Source organism: Larus michahellis, chromosome 1 (assembly GCF_964199755.1).
Source record: "Larus michahellis chromosome 1, bLarMic1.1, whole genome shotgun sequence".
Taxonomy (NCBI): Eukaryota; Metazoa; Chordata; class Aves; order Charadriiformes; family Laridae; genus Larus; species Larus michahellis.
Genome location: NC_133896.1, coordinates 129586920 through 129609183, shown reverse-complemented (window position 1 = coordinate 129609183; position 22264 = coordinate 129586920). Strand labels below are relative to the sequence as shown.

General features: G+C 42.6%; 2 protein-coding genes across 4 annotated transcripts in view; one reads left to right on the top strand and one right to left on the bottom strand.

The window, feature by feature from the left end:
• The window catches only part of RPGR (retinitis pigmentosa GTPase regulator), a 46957-nt gene extending 31427 nt beyond the window's left edge, over positions 1-15530 (bottom strand). Inside the window, exons 1-5 of one of the 3 annotated variants that reach the window (XM_074604005.1) lie at positions 15339-15480; positions 12981-13106; positions 11063-11281; positions 6376-6468; positions 793-855 (exon numbers count right to left, since the gene is read on the bottom strand). Coding sequence is in view for 2 of the 3 variants with exons in the window: in XM_074603986.1 (XP_074460087.1) it covers positions 793-855; positions 6376-6468; positions 12981-13106; positions 15339-15414 (358 nt within the window). In the remaining variant the exon portion in view is untranslated. Of the gene's footprint in view, positions 1-792; positions 856-6375; positions 6469-11062; positions 11282-12980; positions 13107-15338 lie in introns of all 3 variants that reach the window. The other 2 variants (XM_074603986.1, XM_074603994.1) reach the window with 2 other exon arrangements.
• A 4376-nt stretch (positions 15531-19906) lies between these two features.
• Positions 19907-22264, top strand: part of OTC (ornithine transcarbamylase) — a 44702-nt gene continuing 42344 nt past the window's right edge. Inside the window, exon 1 of the mRNA XM_074572878.1 lies at positions 19907-19983. Within this exon, the coding sequence (XP_074428979.1) occupies positions 19907-19983 (77 nt within the window). The remainder of the gene's footprint in view (positions 19984-22264) is intronic.

The window sequence follows — 22264 nt, the reverse complement described above, 5'->3', positions numbered from 1 at the left end:
TGGCCACAAATTATCTAGCCAGTGTGTACACTAAAAGTGACTAATATTTACCCTGTGCAGTCTTGCATACTCAACTGTTATTAAAATGTTCTGCTTTATTCTAATAGTCTTATTTACAGTGCTCAGGGTCTCCACATATATAAACCTCCTCATAATCAAACAATCCTCTTTATAATATTACCACAAGCTAAAGGATTGCAACCACAGATGGCTATTTCATTACATAAATTTCAGAAGCATGACAAGAATTTGCATCAATTCTCTGTATACTGTCTCTCTAAAAATTTTAGTTTATATTTACAGTTTATTTATTTATAACTTAATAAAGCAACTTGTCATTGAAATAGCAGACTACCTTGTCTAACCAAAATGCAACAAAATTTGAAGACTTGAAAACATTCAGTTCTATATCTACTCAAATATGTAACTTCACACTAACAGAGATAAATTACTTGTCAAAGGTAAATTTGAGTACAGATATATAAAACATACTAATATACTTTTACAAGGCTTAAATGAAATGTTGATAATTGTTAACCACACCTCAAATGCCAGCAGGAAAGTTTTTCATCTGTGTATTGCTAGCAAACTCCTATATAACATTATGTTATAAACGCATCGACTCAGAATAAATCAAGAATTCAAAGAACTGGATGTCAAACTCCCAAGTTTTAACTGTCCCATTTTCATTTATTTTTCCTTCCTCAAGACTCCTGGGGTTCCAAATGTAATTTTGCATGAAAGAAATGGAAGCAATCTATCTTTAATATGTACATAATATAGGTTACATACCTGTGTAAACTAAAGTGTGGTTTCTTCCACAAACAGCAAGTTTCGTTTTTTCTGGTTTTAAAGCTATGAATTAGAGCCAAAGGGGGGGTGAAAGTTATAAACAAGCTGATACCTGGTTCAACAACAAAATGTTCTATGCTTTACAGAGCGCTCTGCGTTTTTTCATATTTTTACCAACAGAATGATTACAAGATTCGTTGCCCATTTGAACCTAGCACATGACTTGTTAAATCAGGATTCCCCAAAGACAAGAAAACAGATATAGACCTTAAAAACTTATAACTGACACTCAGGTTAACTTGACGATGGCTATTTCATCCCAATGCCACACTGCCCAGAATTTACCTTTTATGGGATACGCCTCAAAGAATATATCATGTCGCAGGAAAAAATGCATGCTTAAAGCTGTCTTCAGTTTTCATTAACAGCACTATTCTTAACTCCCTCTTAACAGATTTCCCGCTATCCTTAATCTTCAAAATCATACCATTCTTTTGTCTTGTCATCCCTATCTTCCTTTGTTAGGCACAGCTACCATTTTTCCTAGACTTTTGCTCTGCACTATTGATCACTAAACTCAATCGCCACGGATGGTCCTATCTGGACTAGCACGTAAAATTTTTCCATATACTATCCTGTCTCAATTTCAGCTCAATTACCGCCCACCCTTTATATGTACTTCTCTGCAGTCTGATCACTGTGAAAGACTGGGAATGTAGGTGAGAAAGAGAGAGAATACAGAGGTGCTTTTTCTCCCATGGCAAGTTGCACTCCATTTCAGAAACGGAAAAAATCTCACTGACTTTTCCATCCTCTCTCCAATTACTGATCATTGCCAACATTTCAGCCATGTCCCTTTGCCCTATACAATGGTCTTAAACAGCATTATTTTTACATAATATATCTTTAATTGCTTTTCCACTGCACTAGTCCATGACAAAGCCAACAATCATCATCCCTTCCACAACCCTTTTCAGTCCTTCCAAATCAACTTTCATCAGCTTCATAACATTCATGTTGAAATCCCTTCTACCAAGTCATCAAATAAATCTACTTAAGCATGAACTGCCCCTGGTCTATCAGATACAAACATAAATTGTCCAAATTCAGGTTCCTGCCTATCCTATCTGACACCTATCACTACCACTAGGCTGGAATCATAATACTTCCAATGTTGGCTTCTTCCTACAATCTTAATTTGCAGCTTTATATTCCAAAACTCTGCCTCCGACTTCAGAGATGATCCTAATCAGCTCTTCAGAAGCCTGTGCTCCCTAACCTTCCTCCCACTTAGGCTAATCAATTGTATTTGATGAGCCATGCTATATTTACAACATTGCTGGAAATTTTTCATAAATTTCATTAGTCTCTGGTCAAGTCCTGGAAGATATTTTCTCAGAAAATATGCAGCCACAACCATTTGTGATAGGGTTGTGATGTGACCATTTGTGATAGGGTTATGCCCCCAGATAGGGGGCGTAACCAGGCTCCTTAGGAATAAGTCTGGGGGTGGCAGAATTTCAGCTCCCGCCAGTAAAAAGGAGAGAGGACCTATAGCCCAGCTGTAGTGCTTATACACTAATGCACGTAGCATGGGCAACAAACAGGAGGAGCTGGAAGCCATTGTGCAGCAGGATAATTATGATGTAGTCGCCATCACAGAAACGTGGTGGGATGACTCACATAGCTATAGTGCTGCCATGGATGCCTATAGGCTCTTCAGGAAGGACAGGCAAGCAAGGAGAGGCAGGGGTGTGGCCCTGTATGTTAAGGAGTGTTATGAATGCTTTGAACTTAATGATGGTGATAATGAGACTGAATGTTTATGGGTAAGAATCAGGGGCAGGGCTAACAAGGCGGATATCGGAGTAGGAGTCTGTTATAGACCGCCCAATCAGGATGAGGAGGCAGATGAAATATTCTATAAACGGCTGGGAGAAGTCTCAAGATCGCGAGCTCTTGTCCTCGTGGGGGACTTCAATTTGCCGGACATCTGCTGGGAATACAATACAGCAGGGAGGGAACAGTCTAGAAGGTTCCTGGAATGTACCGGGGATAACTTCCTGACACAGCTAGTGAGAGAGCCAACTAGGGAAGGTGCCCTGCTGGATCTGTTGTTTGTAAACAGGGAAGGTCTTGTGGGGGATGTGAAGGTTGGAGGCTGTCTCAGGAACAGTGACCATGAAATGATAAGAGTTTTCGATTCTACGAGAAGCAAGGAGAGGGGTCAGCAGAACTGCTACCTTGGACTTCCGGAGGGCGGACTTTGGGCTTTTCAGGAGCCTGGTTGACAAAGTCCCCTGGGAGGCAGTCCTCCAGGGCAAAGGAGCCCAGGAAGCCTGGATGATTTTCAAGAAGGAAGTCTTAAAGGCGCAGGAGCAGGCTGTCCCCATGTGCCAGAAGACAAGCCGTCCGGGAAAAAGACCGGCCTGGCTAAACAGGGAGCTAGTGTTGCAACTTAGGGAAAAAAAGAGGATCTATGGCCTCTGGAAGGAAGGGCAGGCCACTCAAGACAACTACAAAGAGGTAGTTAAGCTACGTAGGGAAAAAATCAGGAGGGCCAAAGCCCAGCTAGAACTAAACCTGGCTTCTGTTGTCAAGGACAACAAAAAAAGTTTCTATATATAAATTAGCAATAAGAAGAGGACTAAGGATTATCTCTGTCCTCTAGTAGATGGGGCCGGCAACATAGTGATCAAGGATGAGGAAAAGGCTGAGGTACTTAATGAAGTCTTTGCCTCAGTCTTCAGCAGTAGGACCAGTTGTTCCCTGAATACCCAGACCCCTGAGCTAGAAGACAGGGATGGGGAGAAGAATGAAGCCCCTGTAATCCAAAGGGAAATGGTGAGGGACCTGCTTCAGCACCTGGAGGTGCACAATCTATGGGGCCGGATGGGATCCACCCAAGGGTATTGAAAGAGCTGGCAGAAGTGCTCACCAGGCCACTTTGTATCATTTATGAGCAGTCCTGGACAACCGGGGAGGTCCCAGCTGACTGGAGGTTAGCAAATGTGACACCCATCCACAAGAAGGGCCGGAAGGAGGATCCGGGGAACTACAGGCCAGTCAGTCTGACCTCGGTGCCTGGGAAGGTCATGGAACAGATCCTCCTCAGTGCCATTACACGGCACATGCAGGAGAACAGGGTGATCAGGCCCAGTCAGCATGGGTTTGTGAAGGGCAGGTCATGCCTGTCAAACCTAATATCCTTCTATGATAAGGTGACCCACTTAGTGGATGAGGGAAAAGCTGTGGATGTTATCTACTTAGATTTTTGCAAAGCTTTTGACACTGTTTCCCACAGCATTCTCCTGGAGAAACTGGCTGCTCATGGCCTGGACAGGTGTACTCTTCGCTGGGTAAAAAACTGGCTGGGTGGCCGTGCCCAGAGAGTGGTGGTAAATGGAGTTAAATCCAGTTGGTGCCCGGTCACAAGTGGTGTCCCCCAGGGCTCGGTGCTGGGGCCGGTTCTCTTTAATATCTTTATCAATGATCTGGATGAAGGGATCGAATGCACCCTCAGTAAGTTCGCAGATGACACTAAGCTGGGCGGGCGTGTTGATCTGCTTGAGGGTAGGTTGGCTCTGCAGAGGGATCTGGACAGGCTGGACCCATGGGCTGAGACCAATGGTATGAGGTTCAACAAGGCCAAGTGCCAGGCCCTGCACTTGGGTCACAACAACCCCATGCAGCACTACAGGACTGGGGCAGAGTGGCTCGAAAGCAGCCCGTCAGAAAAGGACCTGGGGGTGTTGGTCGACAGCCGGCGGAATATGAGCCAGCAGTGTGCCCAGGTGGCCAAGAAGGCCAACAGCATCCTAGCCTGTATCAGGAACAGCGTGGTGAGCCGGACTAGGGAAGTGATCATCCCCCTGTACTCGGCACTGGTGAGGCCCCACCTCGAGTACTGCGTTCAGTTTTGGGCCCCTCGCTACAAGAGGGACATTGAGGTGTTGGAGCGTGTCCAGAGAAGGGCTACAAAGCTGGTGAGGGGTCTGGAGGACAAACCTTATGAAGAACGACTGAGGGAGCTGGGGTTGTTTAGCTTGGAGAAGAAGAGGCTGAGGGGAGACCTTATCACCCTCTACAACTACCTGAAAGGAGGTTGTAGAGAGATGGGGGCTGACCTCTTCTCCCTGGTGACAAGTGATAGGACAAGAGGAAACGGGTTCAAGTTACATTAGGGGAGGTTTAGATTGGGTATTAGGAAACATTTTTTCACTGAAAGGGTTATTAAACATTGGAATAGGCTGCCCAGGGAGGTGGTGGATTCACCATCCCTGGAGGTGTTTAAAAAAAGGGTAGATGGGGCACTTAGGGACATGGTTTAGAAGTGGCTTTTGTCAGGGTAGGTTAAAGGTTGGACTTGATGATCTTAAAGGTCCCTTCCAACCTCAGCAATTCTATGATTCTATGATTTGGCCCCAGGCAGAAACTGCAATGTGTCCTTGCAATCCCATTCCCAAAGCCAAGTGATGACTGAAAGCTAGTGAGAAAAGCTCCAGGACCTCCTCCTGCTGCCTACTGCCAAGAGAAGAAAGATACCCTCCTTGTGACTTTTTTCAATGGATGCCAGGTCTGGTTTGAATTCCTGTGATCTTCTCTTTATCTTTTATTCTCCATTGCAATTTGACAGAAAAAAAAAAAAACTTGACACCAAATCCATTTAAGCCAAGGTAAGAATCAATCTCTCACATGGCTGACAGAAGATGTGAATCTGAGAGTAGCTGCATTCTCCCTCTGAAGTGAAATAGAGAGACGAACAGATAAAGGACAGTAGAATAAACTAAATCAGGAAGAAAAGAGTTTGAACAAGCAGGATAATTTGTTTTTAACAATAAGCTAACAGATCGATCTGCTGGCAGAAAGGATGAGGCTAAGCGTTTAATGGTGAAAAGAAATGTGTTAATGGCATAGATCTGACTTGACATAAGGGAGGGGATAGAGAAAAAATATTGACTTAGTTTTGTTTGACAAGATAAAACGGGCTAGGAAAGATCAAGAAGATAACAGTGCAATTAAAACATATTTTACAACATATGAAAGAATATGGGCATTTATTTTACTGCTTCATACAAATATATTAACATTTATGCCCTCTCAGGCACTTCTTATACTTGCTAAAAATGTAGCAGTACTTGTAGAAAGTTCCTGATAGACTTTTTTCATTTATAAAGGTGCTAAGACAAAAGTAATACAAAGGTTACACAATGCTGTTGGAACTCTGATTTCTAACTCAGACAACACTGCAGAGACCAGGCATCTGATTCATGTCTTTGCAGTCACAATGAAGATGTGGTTTGTCAGAAAAGCCAAATATTACATAAAATGAGAGCCCTCAAAAAAGACAGGATTCTATGTATCTGAAGTAATCTTCAGACAAGAAAAGGACCCAGAATCCACAGCTGATGGAAAATCAATCAGGGATCCTTTTAAGGCACCTTTATGAGCTTGTGCAGTAATATGCTACCCTTGACGAGTAAAGAAGGCAGAATCAGTTATTTTGGAACTGCATCTTACAAACCACCTTTTCACATGGGTATCCTTTCAAAAAGACAAAAAAAAAAGAAAAATTAAACAAACCTTTAACACATGTTGGTTTGCTGACAGTGTTCTTTGATCCTAGTCCTAATTGGCCCCAGTTGTTACTGCCAAACACGTATAGTTTACCATTCCCTGAAAAAAATCCACAGTCAGAATCTATACAAGTATTTGAATACCTCATACAAGACAAGATGGTCATTCACACACTATGCTATTTCTTACTTCCTTTTAATGTAAGGTTTAATCAATACTTAAATGTAAACAATAATTAATGTCCTTGTGATTTTTCAGCACAAAAGTAGTAATTGCATTGTTTAAGTAGAAAATCCACATCCAGAAGAAGGGACAAAAAGCAGAACAAACGTCCTCTCCTTTAGTTACAGCACAGATAAAGTGCTCTTCAGAAAATAATATGTTGTACTCCTGGACAGACCCTGCCGTTCAGAAACCACAGTATATACGGACCTACTTATAAAATAACAGCACATTTAACTGAGCACCCACATCTTTCACCCCAAAGACGAGAATGAATAATGCAGCTTTATAATTAATGCAAACACAAATTTGTAACGTTCAGCTTATTTTATTTTTTAGGGAGGTTCTATTTCTTTTACTGCTAAATGTCTTCTCTTAAAATGATTTACAAATTTGCACTTTACAGAACATAGTTTCTGACAAATTTTCAAATGTGTTCACAAATTGTATTAATTTGTTACTCTCCCTATCAAGAAGAAATGCATAAAACCACCATGCAGTCAGGGAGTTTTATAAACCTAAATGCAAACATTAGATTACAAACCTTCAACAGGAGCAATGCTAGAAAAGTATTTCAGAAACCGGTATGACATGTCATTGAACTTGCAGGTTTGACCATTACAACAATGAACTATTGTAATTCCAAATAATCAAAGTTTTTTTAAGAGGACGGTATGCGAACAGATGAAGCTTTTGTCATCAGGCATGCAAATTAGGCAGACAAAACTGACTAGTGATGATACCTTAAAATGAATTAATTCCCTTTCATTTCATTTTTTAAACTATTACCTTTTGTAACGTTGTGAAGTTCATACCTAAAGATAAAACCCTTGTTTCAACAGAAATCTTTGCAAAACATTAAACTGATTTGTCAAAAACCCCCCACCTTTTTATAGCTGTTAAAAGGAGTTTATTTTTGATGAAGGCCTGCAGAGCTTTGTGAGTTAAACTCCATCACAAGGCTGTCACGTAAATAAACTTTGTCACCCTAGCCATCAGCAATTATCACATGATCACAAGGCATAACAGCAATTCCACGTGATAATGCCAAAATCTTACGGCTATTTGTACTTCAGTAGATTCCCAGTGAAGATTATGAATGTGATCTACAGACACTTTGAATTATGATATTGAAATGTTTAAAACATAACAAAAATATTTACTCTGTTAAAAAAAATCCATTTATTTACTTAAATATAGACACACAGTTAAAAAAAAAAAAAAAACAACAAACCACCATCAGCTAACAATAATTAGTATCCAAAGTCCCAATCTAATTGTTAGATTTGACAATTTTTGGAACATGGGGCTATGTGTCAATATTACATCTTTCCAAAAAGTTGGAAGGGAAGAAAGTCTGAGGTCAAGTCCACACTTATGGTGCTCTACTAATAGCACTTATATCACCATCCTGATTTTCATAATGCAATCATGCCAAAATGCACGCAGAGCTGTCTGTCACTGAGAGCAAAATGTCCTTTAATAGGAAGAATTTTTATTAGCAAATGGCATCCTATAATGGTATATGCCTCCTTGTATCTTTGCTTATACTTTCAAGTTTATGCCTTTTAAGACAGTAGTACTCCTGTGGGACTATGATGCCAAGCTGCCGTAATTCAATTTAAGCACATTCTCTTTTATCCATTCAAAATTCCAACAGGTCATGCTTTTCATCCTATAATCTGCTGTTTCTTATACCAGTCTTTGAATTCCCAGACATTGCTTTGTAAGTCAAGGAGCTTAATAAGATGAGAGGAATTTTTTTACATTCTTTCACAACTGAGTGACAGCCTTTTATAATTTCAGGCTTCCAACAATTAGCAGTGTAACAGAAAATAAGAAAACCGGGAAGCAGGTCATTCTGGCAGTGAATGAAAACTAATAGGCACTACAGAGGAACCTAAACAAATGCCTGTAATGAAGCAACATTTCTGGGGCTGTTCAGCAAATCAAGTTTAGGAACAGACATAATGCAATCTAAGCTGGCCAGGAAACATGACAGAATTTTGTATTTTCCTATTTTCATAATTGCATCCTGAGATACCTCCAGTCATCACCACAGATGCACTGAAGTGAGGAACTAATTCAACAGCAGAGAAATAGGCAAGGATCATATTTCAAAACTTGGCAAACTCAGATTGTTCTTGTTTTTTTTGCTTCCGCGTCAGTGCTGGCATACAGAGATTGTGGCCATCTGCCATCTGGAAAGGCTGGCAGAAGACAGGTCCGGCAGAGTAAGATTATGACTCTGGGCAGCAGAAGGGTAACAACGGGATAGAAAAGGACTACTTGGACTGTTTTGATGATGAAAACATACTTCCAACAACAGTCTCCACCTTCTTCCTGATACAAGATCAGATTATTTCTCCAAAGTATGCATGCATTGGCTTATCACTAGCAGATGTTTCACCAACATTAATTCAGGGGTATTAGGGAGGCCCCAAGGTGCTTACATCTTTAGGAACAGAGCTTTTGGGAGAGACTTCAGGAAGAAAATGTCTCCTAACCAGTACCTTTCTCAAGTGAGTAGCTGCTATCACAACCGTGATCCCTGGAAATCCCATCTGTCACATGCTCCCCTGGTTCATGAAGCGCTACTAAAGGCATTCATTCAGATGCTGGGAAATAACAGCTAAAATCCTCAACATGCTTCATGATAATAGCAGGCAGCCAAGCATTCCTATCATCTATGCTTAAAGGTATGTTCTAAATATTCCCTCTCTTGCTTTCTAAATTATATTAGTGTCGGAGGGAAATAAAATGGGTAGACAATGTACAGGCTTCGAGCATTTATTACAAGATTCTATTGAAAAGCTATATCCAAAGAAAACGTAAAAGGTAGTATTTTGGATGGAGTATCATAAGCCAGGCACCATGATTTTTTATTTATTTATTTGTGCTATTTTGTGAATAAAATATGTTAACAGCTCATTTAAAATTAATATGCAATTCAAACACATCTCATGAAAATGGGAATGATATCAGTTTTGTGAGGCAAGTCACGATATTCTCAAAATAAAAGCTTTATTGGGCAATAAGAATAGTCACGCTTAGGACATTTAGCATCACACAAACAAAAAAAGCGCAGTATATTCCTTGCTCCTACACATATCAAAGATCAATGCAAACGTGTACTAATCTTTCTAATTTTTCCCTTGCAGTTGGTGTGAAAGATACTGGGTCACGTTCTGATGGCCTGCGGGTAGGCAGAAGGAATAGAAGGCATCTAGTGTCCAAAGCCCTGGAGAGATTCCAAGGCCTCTTTGGTGTAAATTGTTGAATGTTTAATGCCTTAAAAAACTGGAAATTACAAGCATACTATCTTGTTGTGGTTCCACATGCACCTCTTTTCACCCCTACTTTCACGCTTGATACTTCTTTCTTTCCTTCTACCCTCTTGCATTGGGGCTTCAATTCTCTCCAGAGCTTTGAGTTCAGAAAAATGTGTCTTCCGTCATCACCATTTTCCCTCTTGTGAACGGGATCAGTCTCTTTGATCAAATGTGGGCAAGCTGCCTAGGATACTCTAATCAAGGCAAATAAACAATAAGACAGCTGTTAACTTTTAAGAGTTTTGTAGAAAAGAAAATTAGTAGCAAGGTATTGGGAGGAGATTCTTAAAAATATGCATAACATCACACCAGCTCCCAACAGGATGAATAAATTGCTTTCCAAAGTCTGCAGTTATAGAAGATGCAGGGAGTGGACTGTCAGTATTCTTGGGCCAAAAAATATATATAAATGGGGCAAGAAACATTGTTAAACATATTACAAGTGATGCTGAGAGATATACTGCTCGTTACTGCGTTAAAGAATTAAAGAAGACAACTTAAAGAAGACAACTGCTTAAAACAATTCCTGCTTGAACATTTTAATGAAGATTGTGCTAAAGATAGAGAGCAAATGAATAAAGAAACAAAAATTTCAAGCCCAAACTCCAAAACTGGAGAAGGAAATGTTTCTCCAACTAGCTCAGCAAGCCAACTCAAAATCAGCAAGTAACTATCACTGGTCCTTTCTATTCCAACACACAGCCACAGTATGTCAATACAATTTTGGACTCTAACTCCTAACCTAGAAAGAACAGGGTGTTTCATATTTACTTTACACTTTTCTTCCTAAAAGTCATATGGGAATATTGATGCTGGATTAGATGAAAAAAAGTATTTGAAAATTTCTGAATGTTTTGTTTGAAGGCTAAATTCATTAGCTTTAGTTCCTGTTCATTTTCTTCATTTGCATTCAGTCAAGATTCAGTGCTAGATGTAGCTGTCTCTCCTGCACAAAACCAGCTTTAAGGAATGTTTTCTATCAGTTTGGGTGATTGTTTTACTTATGATTGTTGAGACATGTTAGTATAAAACTGATATTCCCACTACCTCTTACAGGGGGTGGAAAAAAAAAGGAGAAGGGGATTTTGTGACCTGTAAATAAAGACTGAAAATATAATGAAGCACGCATTAACACACACCTGCTTGAGATACTTTTCCTTGCTCAGTGATGTCTGTCTTTTCTCTCTCCCAGGTCAGGTTCAGCTGGATTTCAAGAAGCTCCTGGCTTCCCACAAGGTCTGTACTCTTCTCAGTAAACTCATTATCGACATGCACTTCTGGAGCTTTTATTCCAGGTGTTACTGCAGTTCAATGTCACTCACCAAGGGCTGTAATTCTACTGTATTATCCAACTCCATCTAACAATGCGAGGTCCACACAGGCATGCACGGGTGTGAAGAACAAATGAGGGACAAAGGTTTTCTGTTTTCCTTCACTTTTTTGTATGACTCTTGCAGTTTCTCTACCTTTGCTTGTCGTTGATTAGTATTTTACCCTCACTTTTGCCTCTACTTGACAATGTCCAAAAGCACCTTTTGGTGCCAAAGAAATTTTGTACTAATGCTTCTACAGCTCCCTCTCCTCAAAAGCCTTGAGAAAATAAGGATCTCATTATCTAGAAGTTTTCCTGTTGATGTATCTGCACACTAAAACAGCAAAGGCCAGCTACAGACACACTCTTGAAACGTGCTGCATGTATTAAAATAACAGGGAAAAAGGGAGATAGTAGAGAAATGGTGCTGCATGCAAACTTATGCAAGTTGACTTCAAAAACGTTATCTAAGTGACCACTGTTACAGTGACGTGGGAATTAGGGGATTGTTGCTGATTAGGGTAACAGTGCTGGCACGGGCTGGGGGAACTCAAAGAGGCAATTTAAATTGACTAGTCTAAACTGAGAATTATACTAGCATTATTTCAAACTGAGTGTGGGCATACAAAAGGATATATTAAAAAAAAATTCAAAAGGAAAATTTCACAGTGCCCTAGTGCATTCTCATCAATTTTATGCAACCGGCAATTTAACAGGAACTGGTTCAATCCAAGAAACAGTGTCAAGTTTTCTTCAAAATAAACTATTCATGGATAATTCATCTTCTATGAAGTTAGGCTTGAAAAATTAGTTGTATCATTTCACCTCAAGATGTTCTGCAGTCCATGAAATCTATACTGTTTTTTTGTCATGGCTGGAGTAGTTCATTCTAAAAATACAGCATCTTCAACTTTGCTTAGGGACATAGCAAGAAACTCTCAGGAAATTATTTAATGAGCAATGACCAGTTGGGCCTTGATGAGGAATAAATACATTCCAATAAAAAAAGTCCTGAAAGTATGCCTATAAATTTCAGAACAACAGAGTCTTATTGTCTGTCAGCAGTCAATTGTCAGTACAATTGACACACTTACTCATGAACAGAAGAGTACTACCTTCCACGAAATTGAACAAATTCTTCAATGAGTATTGTTTCCATCATTGCAAAGAAATGAAAATAAACATTAATACTGCTCGCTGTATTGCATCTGAGCTTTTTTGAATGCTTTTGCAATTTATTTCCAATATTAGTAGGATTTTCTGAAGTTTTTTGAGTTGATCTTTCATGGGTTATTTTCAGTTGACAGTTAACACTAATTCAAATTTTCATTTCAGAGATACAATTTTAGCTATTGTTTCAGGCAGATTCCTAGTGAACTTGTTGACTGTGTTCAATAGGTACTGTTTACTTCCACAATACAAATCTCTATATTTAAGATTGCCTACTAGACACTGCCAGATTCCCAAGAAACATTCAAGCTGAACAAAGTCATGCTTACTTTAAATCCTGTGTGAAACATTCAGCTACTACAGATTTCCTCATGACAGTTCTTGGGCATGTCTTGTGGAAACCTTCAGTGACCTCACACTAACTTCAAAGACACCCAATAGTTCCCACAGAACAGTTCTCTCTCCTTTCCACAACCGTGTTTGATGTATTACCTCAGGATTCAAATAAGAACCATAACTTTCCAAGCTGTATAAATATAGAACCTTTTATCATACAGTCCATTTCCAATACTGACCTGTAACAATAGCAGTATGTTCATCTCCACATGATATAAGTACAGGCTTGTCATTTTTGAACCAGAACTTGCTAGGAATATCTTCAGCAAATTTGCTTTTTCCAAATGTGAAAACAGCACCTGATTCTAAAACACAAAGAGATAATGTCAATTTTAGTGAAAACAAATTTTGCCTCATACATTTTGAAATCATCATTTCCTATTAATTCAATTGTGCATTTTAGTTTTCTATCTTCTTTTTTTTTTTTTTTTTTTAAACAGCTGAAGCGTTTTCTTCTATTCTGTTTCACCAAGACTACTTCATTTTCAGGCTCACATTTCAGTCCTCCTGATTCTTCTCAGCCTCCATGAATTTCCTAATAGAGTAGGTATTGCTGCTGGTATATTGTGTTCTGAGGATACAATAATTTATTTTAAAGTATACTAATGTACTTTATCACTACCCTCTGGGAAAAACTACTAGGTGTGTAAAAGAAAGAATAAAGCACTCTGAATAACTACCCCCAGAAAGTGAAATAAAAAATTCATCCTGAAAGCAGGTCCAGACAAAGAGCTCCCACTTACGTTTGTACTTGAATTCAAACAGGTTTTCCAAATTGGATTAGAGAGAGACACACACACCCTGTAAAGAGGTGACAGGCTCCAAACTGACCACTCTTCCTCATTCATCTGAAAAGATACATGTGCTCGAAAAACGACCCCCCTAAAAACTCTCAGCCTTCAAAACACGGTTTGGCACAACAGTCTTCAATCATAAGACCATGATCTAAAAAACCCAAACAAAACCACCCCAAAATAAAGTGCAGACAGCTCTTCCGCCCTTGTAATCTGACTAGTTTTCTCAATTCTTCCCACTTTCGAAAGTGGCAGCAATGTTTTCTAAAACATTGAATGTTAACTATTCATTCACCTTTTAGTTAAGCATGTGGCTTGAACAGAAAATATCAATTCTACAGGACAATAAACCAATTTACAAGTTAAATAATTTGCCAAAAGCCATGCAGACTATGTGTCAAAGCACAATTAAACCTCCTATTTTAAAAAGTCAAACCTCGTGCTTTAAGGGTAGAATCATTTTTTGGAAAAGAAAACAAAGAAAAAACCAAACCTTTTCCTTGCAGACTTTTTGTTAATGTGTAAGCTATGATAACACAAATACACACAGTGACACTAGATTGCTTCTGTAAAATTACACATAGTTTGATACGTGATATCAAACTATGATATCACATATTTGATAATAACATTGAAACGACTTTGTGTGTTTCCTTTCAATTAAAACAATCGCACCAACGGTCTGCACTGCAGCTCCAAAACCCAAAGTTCTCTCTTAAACCGTAAATGTGATGTTCATTTAGAAATTACTCTTTAATGCAAGTCTCCCGTATTTGCAAATAACATGTTATTTTATGCATCAGGTTCAGCAGATACGTATAAAATTGTAATTTACTACCTCTCCAATGTGTTTTCACTTTCACTGTTTTATTAAAAACAAGCCTTGTGCAGACAAATTCAAGCCTTTTGAAGAAAGGGTTGAGTTTTTCCTCATTCTACATAGACACACTTACAACCTTAGACATGCTCAAAGGCATGTGAAAACTTTATTTTAAATTTTAATCTCCAGCCAGACAGCCACGTCTTGAACATGCTCACAGTGACCTCTTTGGCACTCATGCCGAAGTGGAGCACTTTGGTTCATTTCTTTTTCTTTCGGAAGCGTTAACGTGAGAAAATATATATGTATTCTTAATTCAACGTATAGGAAAAAGTAGACAGTTTAAGTCACAAACGTCCTTTGTATCTCATTCATTCCACAACTGAAACCTAAGCCATCTGTTTGGAAATTAAATCCTACCGATTCACAAAATTAAATCCCACAGAACATAAATGAGGGTTTTGCTGTCTCAGGACCCAGCAAATGTTTAAAAATTACCGTAGGTCAAACCACGGACCACAACTCATTTATTAACTGCAAATAAAAAACCAAAACACCCTGCCTGATTAACACGGCACCACCGTGCCATGCCGGTGACGACGGCATGCTTGCCCCCGTCTAATCTCTGACGTCAGCGCACGTATTTCTGCCGGAAGACACGGGCCCCAGCCGGCGGCCCACAGCCGCCCCGCAGGGCACCCGCACTCGCCGGCCGGCGGGAGCCGGGGGCGGCCGTCAAGTGCAGAGCGGGGCGCCCGGGGGCCGCAGGCGCAAGCCGGGACAGGGAGGCGGCCGTTGGGGCGCCGGTGATGCCCTCCTCACCCCCTCCCCCCGCCCAGCGCCGCCGCCGCCGTGGGGGAAGCGGGCAGCGACCGCCACTCGGCCCACGGCTCTCGTCCCCCTGTGACCGTCACCCCACTCACCGGGCACCGGCAGCTCCTCCTCCTCGGCGGGCTCGGCCATGGCAGCTAGCGCCGGGCGGCCGCCCCCACGCCCCATGCAGCGCGGCGCTGGGCTGCCGGAAGTAAACAGAGGCCCTGCCACGGGCAACGGCCATAGAGAAGCGGCGGGGAGCGGCGCAGCGCACGACGAGGAGGCCGGCGCAGGGACCGGGGCTGGCCGGGGGGCTGGCGGGCGCGGCGGGGAGCGCCCCCTGGCGGCCGGCGGGGGGGGGGGCGGTCAGCGGGGGCCTGGTCTTCTCGCCCCGCCATCTTGAGGTTCCCCTGAGCCGGCGGCGGCCTGTCCGTGCCCCCCCACCCCCGATGCGGGGAGCGAAGTGCGGCCACGGCAGGCCAGGGTGCTGAAAGGAGGGAAGAATCGCCTCCCTTGAAGGCCCCTTGCGAGTCTTCTCTCCAGCAGGGCTTTGCTTTCCTGGCACCGTCCCTATGTGCCTGCACATCGCTTCTGTCTCCTGTCCCTGCCTCCAGCTGCCGAAGCAGCCATCTCCCACCGGGGCTCGGCCCTGAGCGCCCTGGGTAGCCAAGTCAGGCTCTTGATACCGTCTGCTTGCTTTGCTGAGTGAGTGGAGGGGCTGCCCTCCCTCAGCTGGTGAACAGAACATGATGCAGAAACTTTGTCACCACTGGGATTCTGCTGTCCTCAAAGACAAGTCTCCTCTGTTTGTCTCTTTCACCAGGATGTCCATGTGAAGTATTCCTTTTGGCTGCACGAGAAGACATTCAATCACTCACCCAGCCAGGGACACTTGGATGATGGCAATTGTGCACACCCCACTGGAGTAAGTCCAGGGGCTTGTAGCCTTTTAATCATATTTAATGTGCAGTCCCAAACTGCCAGTGGAGCTTTTCCCTCCCTGCAAAAAATCTATAGTCATTTATGGATTTACGTTTTCTTGCTATTCTTGTGTGTTCCAGGTATGCCAGGTCATCCCTTGCCGAAAGAAAAAGGTCTTGTTTTCAGGATGTTGTGCTGCGACAGAGGCTGCAGCTGTCAACCTGGGCAACCAATTTAAGCCCTGCTTTATGCAGTTTAATCAAGACAGTTGTTGGTGCATAAGATGAGATATCCATATAAGTACACACAAAGAAGTGTAGCCACGTTTTCAAAAGGGAACAGAAAGTGTGATTTTGCCCCTACAAGAGGCAGGGATTTCATCTCTTTGAGCCCCCGTATCTCTCTGATGCTTTCTGCCCTAACTACTTCTCCTAAGTCCAGAGCGAAGGGATATCCATCAAAAGCCGTTCGAAATAAAACTGAGCAAACTTTGTTCCATGAAGTGATGCCTGAGATTGTAGTTACCAGATACTGTGGTTGACAAGAATATAAATGCATTACGAAGCAACTAGGAAGATTCATGGGAAGAAGGTGTCTGCAGCAGGGTTTTAGTTTCTGTGACTGAGGGGTCCTTTTTGAGGATCAACATCTGGTTGGGAGAGATGGGAGCCACCTCACAAAGTTGGACAAATGTAACTCTGCTAGCAGGATGGCTGACCTGGTTAAGGAGGTCTTTGAACAAGGAAGGATGGGGAAGGGACAAAGTTGCCAGCAGCATCTGCAAGTGGCTGGACGCTGAGCCAATGTAAGTCTTCATTGGCCACCACTGAGTGTAGGATGTATGGGAAAGGTTGCTTATAGAGTGGGCATTTGGTTTTGGACGACCACTGCATGCAGACAAAACAGTTGTGCTGGCAGGGGCCCAGTTATACCACATTGTCCCAGTTGTTCAAGCAGACACGTACGACTGGAAGATCACAGAATCATAGATGCAGCAGGTTGGAAGCTGCTCCCCCTTGGAGGTGCCCCCGCTGCTGGAGCCCCACTCTGCAAAAGAGAGGCACCAAGGTCAGGCCCTTCCTCGGGGCAGGAGGCTGGGGAGCAGATGAGCTGTGAAAGGACATTGACCTCCCAAGGTGTTTCTTTTGGGTTGAAAGGAAGCACCATGGGCACGTTTGGTGCACTACCCCACATACATTGCTGTATAAATGTTTTTCTTCCCTGTCCGTACCCTGATTGCTGCTTCCTCTCGAGAAAGGAGGTGTCAAGGGTCTGTCTCCTGCCAGCTCAGAGAGGAGAGAGACCTTATGTTCATATTAGATGACCTGGTGAATGACAGGATGACCATGAGCCAGCAATGTGTCCTTGTGGCCAAGAAGGCCAATAGCATCCTGGGGTGCATCAAGAAGAGTGTGGCCAGCAGGTCGAGGGAGGTTATCCTCCCACTCTACTCTGCCCTGGTGAGGCCATATCTGGAGTACTGTGTCCAGTTCTGGACTCCCCGGTTCAAGAAGGACAGGGAACTGCTGGAGAGGGTGCAGCAAAGGGTTACCAAGATGATTAGGGGACTAGAACACCTCTCTTATGAAGAAATGCTGAGGGACTTGGGTCTCTTCAGTCTGGAAAAAAGATGACTGAGGGGGGATCTTATCAACGCTTATAAATACTTAAAGGGTGGGTGTCAGGAGGATGGGGCCAGGCTCTTTTCAGTGGTGCCCAGCGACAGGACAAGAGGTAATGGGCACAAACTTGAGCATAGGAAGTTCCGCCTAAACATGAGGAGAAACTTCTTTCCTTTGAGGGTGGCAGAGCACTGGAACAAGCTGCCCAGAGAAGTGATGGAGTCTCCAGCTCTGGAGACATTCCAAACCCGCCTGGACGCGTTCCTGTGCAACCTGCTCTAGGTGACCCTGCTCTGGCAGGGGGCTTGGACTAGATGATCTCCAGAGGTCCCTTCCAGCCCCTGTCATTCTGTGATTCTGTGACTATATTGATATCCTTCATTTATCCTAATCTACTTTTCTCTGACACTACATTATTCTCTCTTCACAAGTGTGTCTCAACCCATGTACTGCTATTCCTCCATTTTCAATACCAAGCCCTGAAATATGGAAATACGCTAAACCAGTTCAATCCTGATTTTGACATTGAAGCATTTTACGGTGTTGAGATGAGTGAGTCAGTTTTTCACTTGGTAGCACATTGAGCCCTGGCAGCTTGAGGGCAGCTAGCAGGATGAGGGGCTGGCTTCAGGGCTCCACGCTGAGAGACGCTGCTGCCACCCCAAATGTAAGAGAAGTGTGTCACAACACCGGTACGACTCTCCTGCCATGCCTGGTGCTGCCGCTCGCTCACAGGAGCTTACTGGGCAATCGGTCCGTGTGGGAACTGGGGTTGGGCAGTCCCTGCACAGGGGTGACCTGACAGAGGGGCACTGGCCCCTGTGGAGCTGCAGGATGAGACTGGTGGCCTTGGCACCTCAACCACCTTTCCCCACCATCTTTTCTCCTGGGTGGCACACGCTCTGTGCTGGGCTTGAAGGCCATGGGAGTCATTTGCCAGAGATGGGCAACCCAGAGGGAAATGATGGCCTGGCTTTCTTCTCTACATGCAGCTCTGCTGGCTCTTTCATTCCCTTCCCATTCATTTCTGTTGGGTTTTGCTTCTGCCTGACGTTTCCCCTGGCAAGTGCTGTGTTTTCCAAGCACCTCAGGGCTGGTTTGGCATGAGGGGTCCCGAACAAATCCCACCAGGAGCTGTCGCCCTGCACGACTTTTTCATGGCAGTCTCTCTTTCTGGGGAAGTCGAACTTTTTTTTCTGTGTGTTTTAATTATGTGATCCTCACATTGCAGTTTCAACATATCGCCTTCTCCGACAGATATGCCATCACCTTGATTTACACAAGTACCTATCTCCTTACACAGAGGAGGAAATGAGAAAGCAATGCTCATATTTCAAAACCACCTACAGTGCAGGTGGCGTAAAATCTTATCTGACAATTATACTTGAAGGCAGAAATTTAAATGAAATCTTTTCAGTATTTAGCAATTGACCAACATCAGATTATACAGCAAGAAATTTAACATAAGAAGGTATGCAGGCCGCAGTATTTAAGTTTCTGGGCCTCACTGAGGGCTGTTTAATGCTACCATAGCACAACTGAAAGCTTGGTCAGAAAAAAAACTCCAGGAAAATAGACATTTTTTAATGTAGCCCTTCTCCATTCTTGTCAGGGACCTGAGGGCACGAATAAGACTTAATGGCCTTGCCCAGCCCCACACCCGTGGGCCCAGGACCTCCATTGCAGCTCCACATGGGGCTGTGGGTCCCTGCCCAGGCCGTGCTGGTCACAGTCCTGTCCCCAGGGGAGCCGCCCTGCTCATGCTGTGCCCTGACAAGCCTTCTTTTGCCTTTTTCTACTAGCACATGCTCCTGTCCAAATATTTAACAAGCAGGGAATTGCTACGACATGGTGTTGACACAGGTATGATATGATGGGCCACCCTGGAGAAGAGCACAAATGGCGAGTGGTGCAATGGGCCCTGTGAGAAATCTCTGTCGGTAGAGTTTGACCGAGGAAAAGCTTCAGTGTCAGCCCCCGCCAGGCCCAGCCCTGTCTGGGACAACCAAAGCAAAGACTTCGGTTCTTGGTTTTCCCTCGTTTGCACAGCAGTGCAGCTCGCTCTCTGCTTCGTACGCCCTTTTTTTCTCTTAACTTTATTAGTGTGACTGAGAGAAGGCAACCACGAACAGAAGATGCTGTTTAACATGAGGAATGTCTTCAGTATTGCAAAACTAACCGGGACCAGCAAGCAGCTGCTGCGACAGTTTTGGTAAGCTTATCCTTGAGTTTTGTCTGGTGTTCAGTGACATTTAGTCAGAAACCTGGAGACAAAAGCATCTGAATCCTGTGAAGGAGTGAGTGTTTCAGAGAAAGGCACTTTTTTTCCTGCATTTTTAGTGCCCTTTTGCTTCCCAAGGCAGCAAACTCTGCGTCTTCGGGAGACTGGAGGATTTTCCCTTTTAACGTTTGTGAAATGCTGTTAATTCTTTCCATGGAATTTAGCAGCAAAGTCAAGAAGGAATGTTTCTTCTTGAGGTCAGTGTACACTGCAGGCACTGTAATCAATAAATAACTATTTTAATAAAGTACAGGAAATTCTTATGCATGGAGACAATTATCCTATCTACTACTGGGGGGGAAATTCTCTCCTTGAAGCTGCAAGGTGAATCTCCCCTTTGGTATTTTTTTTCTTCTCTATATACACTGGAGGCGTGCAGGAAAAGCATGATGTGATATGAGGCTCCGAGTTAACCAGGTAGACCTGGCTTCAGCCACATAGACGTCCCTGTCCCCTGTGCCTTCAGAAAAGTACCTGTAAGACAGTGTTTCAGTAAGCTGCTTCTCGTGCTTGTCACATCTCCAGAATCAGGTTAAAATTAAAGACTTGAAACTTAATTCCACATCTTCCTGTGTTTTCATGTCCGTGTCAATAAGAATAGCATTAACAGCGTTGCGTAACAAATGGTTAGTGCTGGAAAACAATATATGGGAATTTCACATTCACAGGAATCCTAATGTGCAATATGTCATTTTTATTTATCATTTCTACATTACATCAGATGAAAAACAAATGTTTTCCAAGTTCTGTGATTTATTTGCTACAGTTTTAAAGTGGTCCTGAAGCCTGGGTGATAATTTTTGTATGGATTTTGGATTTTCATTGCTGGCAATTGGTGGGAACTTTCTCTGGTTAGCAGAGATGATAGAAAAGCAAGTTTGGAGAACAACTGCAGTAAAGCTCATTTTCCAATAAAGTCATCCAATTTGTTAAGCTCCCCACATAATGTTTTTTGTTATTTTTAGGGTTTTTTTAACAGTCTATCATAATGTTGGCATAAGCTATCACAGCTGTGTTAACATTACAAGTTAAGCACACTGTGGTTGATACTGCAGGATAACCTAGTATCTATCAGTCTATGCTAATAGTCCAAAGTAATTGCTGGCCCTGCTCAGAAAGGAATAAGCCAACTGCTTGACGTTGCAGTTCTGCCTGTTACATTTTAACTTTGGTATGTTGTCTCATGGTCCTTCTCTGGAATTTATTTGTCCGCTTCTGCCTCTCTTTCAGAGGATGTGGACAATAGGGATGGCAACACATTTCTTGAAGGTCATAGAATAAACAGACTAATCATGGGAACACAGAGGTCAGGAGCAGAGTCCAACTTTCTGCTTGTAGCCTGACAACAGCATATGAGGTCAGTTATGTCTTTGCTTAGCCACATCTTGAAAATCTCCAAGGAGGGTAATTCCAGATCCTCTTTGGGTAACAATTTTAGTGCTTCACTATCTACCAGCGCAGAAATTTGTGGTGGATATTTCTCAGTCCACTTCTCAGTCGTGTCAAGTGGTAAAACATGACCAATGAACAGGAGTTCCTGCTTGGCAGGTTGAGATTAGAGAATCTCTAACTCCCTGGAAGGAACTGTAGGTTGCAATTAGAAACTTGAGGAGCAGCACCAAAGCTGCCCTGGAAACAATGCAGAAAAGGAGAGTAGAGTGACCAAGCAGCAAGCAGTTGCATAGATTTTAAAACAGGACAAATAAATATTTTTGTTGTTCCCCCAAACTGTATTGAGTAGCAAATTCCTGTTCTGAAAAATAATAATAATAAAAAAGTCAGTTATGAAACAAATTTCCTTCAGAATACACACGTTAACATCAGAGCCAATCCCTTGAATATCAACTAAGAACCTTGGTATTCAAAGCTGGATTTCAGTAGCTTACCTTGCTAAGCTCTTTTTCATGCTATGGTGGAAGCTACCTGACCCATGAATGCCCAGCCTTTCTTATAATGTCAGGTATATTGTATTCTGCAGCTGTTGAATATAGAAGTACAGGAGATCATTTTGCTAGCTCGGTAACACCCACTTCAAATTAAAAAGTAGGGCATTTGGATGCATCCTAACTGTTTCAAGGTTGTTTACCTCACGATGGAGGCAAGCACGGGGACAGACGGACAACACTTACAGCAAAATATGTAACTTTATTTTGCTAATGACTGTAATGCTATGAAGATTCGTCTTTATGGCTTGGAAATGTGCATTATTATT